Genomic DNA, 7,373 nt, shown 5'->3' on the forward strand with positions numbered 1-7,373 from the left:
GTTGTTTTTCTTGAGGTAAGAGACCCAGGAGACACATATTTAGAACAATATGAACTGACACTTTTTTGTACACATTTAACATACAGATCAAAATTAGTCAATCAGATCTGAGAATATAAGAATATAATGTTAATGACTCCGAATAAAGATTAATCAGATTTCTGCATTTAGTGTCTAACGAGACTAAAAGAATAACGACTGGAAGTTAATTTTGAGTCCGAACTTACATGATGAAAATTCAGCGAGACGTTAGTCAGATAAGGGTGTGGGTGCGTTTTGCTTTCTTTAGTCAGTGAACATACTGACCCAGATCACAGTGTCCAGCCGTATGTGATTGGTAAGTTTTATTTACTTACCCCTTCTCCTGCACTGTTGGAAGTAAACAAGACAAAACTGTTTCCAACTAAATGTTAGGGCTGTAAAATAAAGGCGTTAGTAATAAAACTTTGCAAATGATTTGAATCATTCACACCTGTTTGAAAACAATAAAAAGACAAGAAGTTGGGAAAAAAGGCTTTTGAAAGGACAAAGTTGATGTTCATTTTCATTAAAAATAATGAAATGAGAAACAAAAGGTGTGCTATCATCAGATCTATATTGATGGTGATTGTGGGTCACGCAAGGATGAGTGAAAAAAAAGAAAAGCACATGCATGAGCACTCTTCTGCTGGGTTCATTTAAGTTTGTTACAACTAACTTAAAATCCTATTTTTTATTCTAGTCCTTACTCATTATGATTGAGTTATTAATTCATCAGTAAAGCCCTGCTTATACAATTTAAATATTTAATGCATGCTGGCAGCATGTCCCATTCATTTTTCTTCATTTATCTCACTAATACGTCTCGTGATTGATGGAGCAAAATATGAAAAATCATTGATGGATTATTTCCAGGCTCCTCTTTTCTAAAAATAATCCTCCTGATTTCATTTAGAAGTGGAAAAAAAAGGACATCAGACGGCTTTCTAAAACAGACCAGAGGTAGTCCAAGTGATTGGACTCGGCTATGCTTACAAATTTAATTAACGCTGTAAAGGCTATGGATTCTGGATGAATCAATCCAAATTAGGCAGCTCTGAGAGCTCGCTTAAAAAGGACAAGTATCTGAACAAGGAAGAGATAGAAAGGGATAGATGAGACAGCAGACTGGCAGTCTGTGCCGCACTTCTCTCCATTGTCAGTCCCATTCTTTGCTTTTCTCAGATTTCTGTCACGTATTCGGTTTCTGCTCTTTCAAAGTGTTTATTGGTGGTTTGTTGTTTGTCTTAAATTCCAGGGAAATGCTTTACTTCAGACCAGCTGTTCCTCTTTTTGTCGCTTAGTTTGTGATCTGTTTTATCCCCTTTCATAGTGTTTTTGTAAAAAAACAAAACAAATCCTGGTTTAGGTGAAGAGAGATGGTTTCTTTTTCAGTTTTTAACTGATTTTGATTGAATTTGATTGCTGTCTTCCTACAAAAATATAGACCTACACACACAAAGCACTGAATTAAGTTTAGTTTAAGAACTTATCTTAACCGTTGTCACAGTCGCCAGTGAAGATATGCAGTCATTAGTCCACCAGTTTAAACGTGTCAGTGCTTTTTGTAGGTTGCACTGACATATTCTCCTTCTCCTAATCCCAATTACATAGTTTATGGATGCTCCAAAGGCGAGTGTTTTGTATTTTTCAGTTACTGAGGAAGGACAACAACTAAAAGATTGAATGTTTGGCACATTTGTGAAACGTGTACAAAACTGTGCATCAGTCACATTTGCTTTTTTTTCTTTTTAGGGCAGCGACAAAGTCCGCCGTATTTGTCCGTGGCATGAAAGTCTTTTTTGTAGCAGTGTATTTTTGGAGGGGACAGATTAAAGTGACTCAAGGTTAAAGGAATATGGTGACACGAGGCATAAAATCGGTGGACTATAAGAAACCGCAATGGTAGTCGACATTTCAGGGTCGTGCCGAGCTTCGGGCCCCTGAATAATCAGTGTATTTCTACAAGTTGCTGCATCTCGCTCATGGGCAGACTTTGTAATTTAGGAGCATGTACATGTTTGCTCTGCTGTAGGAATAAAAAAAAGAAAGAAAGGGCGAGCGAGCGGGGATGTCTGTGTGTTTTGGGCCCCCCGGTTTTCAGCAGATGACATGGAAAGTGAGATGTTTTGGATGGAACTTTGTTGACTTTGGCTCAGGCTTTCGGGTGCAGGTATTTGAATGTTTGGCAACACAAGAGACAGACAGACAATGTGAAAGATCCATCAGCATTTGTGCCTGTGTGCGTATGTGATACTTTTCAATGGACAAATATTGGTCCTCTCTACTCTACTCTGCAAACCTGATTGGACAACATATTCCAGTAAAATCACTTCGTATCGATTATTTGAAATGTTCATGTTTATTTATTCATTTGCAGAATTAAAACCCTACAAATAGCTATAGAGCACAACACAGTTCTTACCAGCACCATCAAAGGATCAAAGGTTAAATCGAACTCGATATGAAATAGGTTGTAGTGATTATTCATGAACTTCCTGTTGTATTGACTTTTTTGGACCTATTTTTTGCAATATAAAACTAACTTTTTACATTAATGGGGGGGAAATTAAAGTCTTTATCAGCTGCCTCTGTACACTGCGTATATAAAATCTGGCTAAATGTTAAGTTAATTGGCAGTCTGACTGTTTTTTCCCCTTTCCCTCAGCTAATGGACAAAGAATCTTTTTATCTCAACAGTTGTTTTTCCCACTAACTCAGCTAATTGGCTTCAATGGGAATCTGCTGTCAAGACAGTTTTAGCAGGAAGTAGAAGCAGAATACAAATCATAAATCCAATTGTCCCGTAGCGAGGAAGGAAGTTGATCATTTTGCTTACGTGCTACTTTTCGTTTCTCAGGTAGCAGGGGAGAGAGTGATTTCCTATCACCGTATCACAAAATGCTCATGGTGTGTGTGCGCGTGTTTTCTGCAGGTGACCATCCTTCGAGGAAAGGATGGATACGGATTCACCATCTGCTCGGATTCTCCTGTGAGGGTACAGGCTGTTGATCCAGGCAAGTTTTACACGCACGTTGTTAGATACATGAAACCCAACTGTTCCTAAAGGATCCATTGTTCAAACTGTGGGTCTTTAAATACTCGGAAACATGACAAAACAGCGCTGCACTTTTCTTTGAGCCTGCCTTTTATATTTTTGATGGACGGGTTTGATTCAACATCAGAATCTGAGGTTTTTCCATGTTTTTCTCGCTGACTGCCAATGACAGATTTCTGTTTTTAATAGTATTTGTATAACATGAGGATATGCCAAAATAGTGTAGTGCTAAACAACATACTATAAATTGTATATGTCAAGACAGGGGCCTTCTTGAGTCAGAAATGGCTTGGTGTTTTCCTCTGTTCCATTTTACATTTGCTGTATAAATACTCTGTTTGCCTTTGTGTCCCATTGATTGACCTGAGTTTGACATCTCTCCCCTTTTCTGGCATGTTGCCTTTATTCAATAGCGCCGTGGAGAGAGAAGAGAAATGTGGGGAAAGAGGGCAGGGAAGCAAAGGTCTGGTCAGCTGATGACTCAACTGCTATTGACATTTTCTATTAGTATGCCCCCTTAAGCTATCAGATTGCCCTTTTAATTTGGTATGTCATAATTACGTGATGCATTTGAAGTTACATCATCAGTGTGTGGGGTGGAGGGGCTCGTAAAATGACCACTATTACCAGCTCAGTCGGTTGAGTGTGGCAGTAGATAAACTTCCACCATCCTCACACTGCCACTCTGAAAGGAACTAGAGTGAAGGCATCCAACGAGGATAACTATATCATCCTGGCACCCATCAACCCTGGAAGCCAGGTACCGCAGAGTGGTGGTGGGCTGCATCTTCATCATCTTCTCCGTCCTCCTCATCCTCACCATGGTCATATGGTGGCTCATCCTAGATATGTCTCCTTACCTTACATCCCTGGTGCTGATAGATAGATGGACTGTATGTACAGTATGTCTGGGCCATTTGGGTTACTGCTGTCTCACTGATTTGTGATTTATAACATGTTCAGCTCAGTCGGTAGAGTGCGGCAGTTGAGAGCAAGGCTGTCTGTCAGATAGATACCTTTGAGTTAAGCCCCCATGTTGGGAAGTCTCTTCCCAGTTGTCATGTCTTTAATTAAGATGCTGTGTCCCAAGCTAATAATGTGTGAAAAGTTTTCAAAACAAGCATTTTGACGTGTGGTCATGATTTTATTGCTTATGCCCTGCAGGGATTTGCCATTATGAATCTCGAAGGCTAAAGAAACAACCTTGCACATAAAATACAAGCTACAGCTCTGGTGTGTGTTAATGGTTCTTGAGAGTGTGCAATGATGCAAACTTTTTGTTTCCATCTTTTTACTTTGACAGGGGGTCCAGCAGATCAGGCTGGTCTGCAGCAGCTGGACACTCTCCTGCAGCTAAATGGTCAGCCAGTGGAGCAGTGGAAGTGTGTGGACTTAGCCCATGCTATAAGGTAAAAACAACACAAACAAAAACAGGCTTATTGGCAACTAAATGTTGCAGAATAACTTTTCATGTGCATATCCACATCTCTAGGATGAAAATTAGGGAAGTTATTAGAGAGGTTTAGAGGTTTTCAGAGATAATTGTTGCATCCAAATTGAGTTACAGATCAGTTTAAGCGGCCCCCTAAGCTAAGCCTGTGGTGTTTACAGGGCTTTCATTTCAGAAGCTGAGATTGTCAGAAACCAAAAGGAAATCCATTTACACTGAAGCGATGTGGGAATAGCTCTGCAATTACACGTTATGAAGTCAGTGATTTATCAGCACTCAACAGCATAATCTTAGTTAAACTTTTAAGGGTTTGATCCTCTGTTTTCTTTTCGATGAGCTGTCTCATTCCTACAGTGATGCAGTTTAAAAACAGAATGAATTAAAGTAGGTTTATTTCTGTATTGGAATCTATTTTTTACAGACATGCAGTAAGTATCAAAGAGTCTGGTTTTAATGCGTATTAAATGTGTGGTTTCAGGGTTGCTTTTCATCCAGATGTTTTGTTTTTCACTTTTAATGTATATTATAGATATAATTCATTTTGCCGTGCAAATTGAGGCATGTAAATTCCACTTGTCTGGCTTTTCTTAACCATCGTTACTTTGCTTTGTTTCAGGAACAGCGCCAATGAAATCACAGTGGTAGTGTGGCGAACTGGTCCTTCAGCTAAACCTAGTTTTGAGGGTCTCATCCACCGACCCTCCTACAAACCCTCCACCTCAAACTATGATGCCCCATCACCGCCCACCCGTAGACGTGTACCAGATGTCAGCACAAGTAAAACCCCCCCAGCTGTGCCGCCACTCCCAGCCCACCACCGTGCCACTGCCGCACGCAGGCTACTGGTGAACGGCTCTGAAGCTGGAAATAGCGGCGGTGTAGGCATGGGGACCCTGGCGTGGGGGGCCCAGGGAGGGTCGGCCGAGGAGCTGGACGGGAAGCCGCGGCACCTCCACCATCCTCACACTGCCACTCTGAAAGGAACTAGAGTGAAGGCATCCAACGGGGATAACTATATCATCCTGGCACCCATCAACCCTGGAAGCCAGGTACCGCAGAGTGGTGGTGGGCTGCATCTTCATCATCTTCTCCGTCCTCCTCATCCTCACCATGGTCATATGGTGGCTCATCCTAGATATGTCTCCTTACCTTACATCCCTGGTGCTGATAGATAGATGGACTGTATGTACAGTATGTCTGGGCCATTTGGGTTACTGCTGTCTCACTGATTTGTGCTTTATAACATGTCGTGAACACTACATACTGTGCATATAGTTCACTGTCATGTAAATATGGAGCAATAGACTGAAAACCAAGAGGATAAAACAGCATATAAAAATAGAGCTGGTAATAACATTATATGCCTGTATTATGGGGAAACTTTTGCTGTATTTCTTTCTTACATTGTGCCAGACATGGTTCATATTAGAGAAACTATGCATATATTTGCCTCAATTAATTTATCTAGCAGATTTTCTCTAGACACAAGAATTTCAAAGCAGTTCTTTAAAATCAAATAGTGCTTGCATTTAGGAAGGAGAAAGAAAGAAGAAGGAAACACATATTTCAACATAATATCCAGTGTCTGTATAACATGCATGTACATGAACATTAGGACATGTATATGACATTTTATACAGCATGCACTTTATAGTGCTTAACAGATTTATTAGACCACCACCCAATAATAACATTTATGCCACAGCTGTGCTGTGTTAACAGTGTTGAAATTGACCAAAATGGTTTTGATTTCTGTAATGCTAATTCACCAGTATGCACAAACTCTTTATATCAAATGTACATTTTTAATGTTTATAATAACAGTTCAATATTTATCCAATAGTTATCCATACATTTTCAAAATTAGCATTTTTCAAAGAACAGAAAAAATTGTAAAGCTCATGATTATTTTTTGATTAAGATGTCAAATTATAGATATCTACTTGGATTTCTGCGCAGAAAAATTAGTTTTAGTGGTCAAAAGTTATGCTTCATTTCTGACTCCTGAGAGAAGTCCAGTGCGCTGGCATTTTGTTATCTGATTACAAATAACAGTTTCAAACAAAATTTTGTTGAAAGTTTCCTTGTTTTTATGACAGGTGGTCTAATACATTTGTTAAGCATGCTTTTTTTTGCATTCAGTGATCTTGTATATGAGGTAAAAGCTTTCATCATGAAAACAAAATAAAGCAAAGTCAACAAATCAAAAAGACTGATCTGAATTCCTAAGCTAACCGTACAATACTAACCCACTAACTAGATTCAGAATGGGTTTGAGATTTTCTTTTTCTGATATGAATCTAAGTATCTTAATGGTTGCTCAGCTTACACAAAACTAACTAACTGTATGCAACTGGTGCAAACACATAGAGTCTCTGTGTGTCCTTGCTTGTGTGTGTGTGTGTGTGTGTGTGTGTGAGTGAGTAATCTGTGTGTGGCTACGTCATGAGGTATGCACCTTTGTCCTTTTCAGATCTAGGTTCAGTTAATGGCAGTGGTACCAAATTACCAAATTATAAGGGAGGGAAGGCATGCAAATTCAGAAAAATTATAGGCATATTGAAGGAAGAGACTTCAGCTTCAGGCAAAACAGGAACATGCCAGCACAGTGAAGCTGGCCTCCCTTACAAATAGCTGCAACTTGTATCTCAAACAAAGGAGGCAGAGACTGAGGGGATTCTGTTTTGGCCTTGCTAAATATACTAAAAGCCCTGTGGAAATGGGTCATGTTAGTGGCATACCACACAGATACAAAGAAGGCGCTTTGAAAACCAGCACTAAAGAAAATGAAATAGTTATCCAAATAAACAGGCAGAAAAGTGCAATAATGCCATATATATATATATA

General features: G+C 39.5%; 1 protein-coding gene across 4 annotated transcripts in view; it reads left to right on the forward strand.

Annotated features, from left to right (window-relative positions):
• The window catches only part of rgs3a (regulator of G protein signaling 3a), a 120,918-nt gene that overhangs the window by 28,092 nt on the left and 85,453 nt on the right, over nt 1-7,373 (forward strand). For 3 of the 4 annotated variants that reach the window (XM_042221711.1, XM_042221710.1, XM_042221709.1), the window contains 3 exons: nt 2,954-3,035; nt 4,380-4,485; nt 5,143-5,575. In XM_042221711.1, coding sequence (XP_042077645.1) covers nt 2,954-3,035; nt 4,380-4,485; nt 5,143-5,575 — 621 coding nt within the window. Of the gene's footprint in view, nt 1-2,953; nt 3,036-3,731; nt 3,837-4,379; nt 4,486-5,142; nt 5,576-7,373 lie in introns of those variants that run through there. The other variant, XM_042221713.1, reaches the window with a different exon arrangement.

Source organism: Haplochromis burtoni, unplaced genomic scaffold (assembly GCF_018398535.1).
Source record: "Haplochromis burtoni strain Fernald_Lab_line unplaced genomic scaffold, NCSU_Asbu1 Contig_72, whole genome shotgun sequence".
Classification (NCBI taxonomy): domain Eukaryota; kingdom Metazoa; phylum Chordata; class Actinopteri; order Cichliformes; family Cichlidae; genus Haplochromis; species Haplochromis burtoni.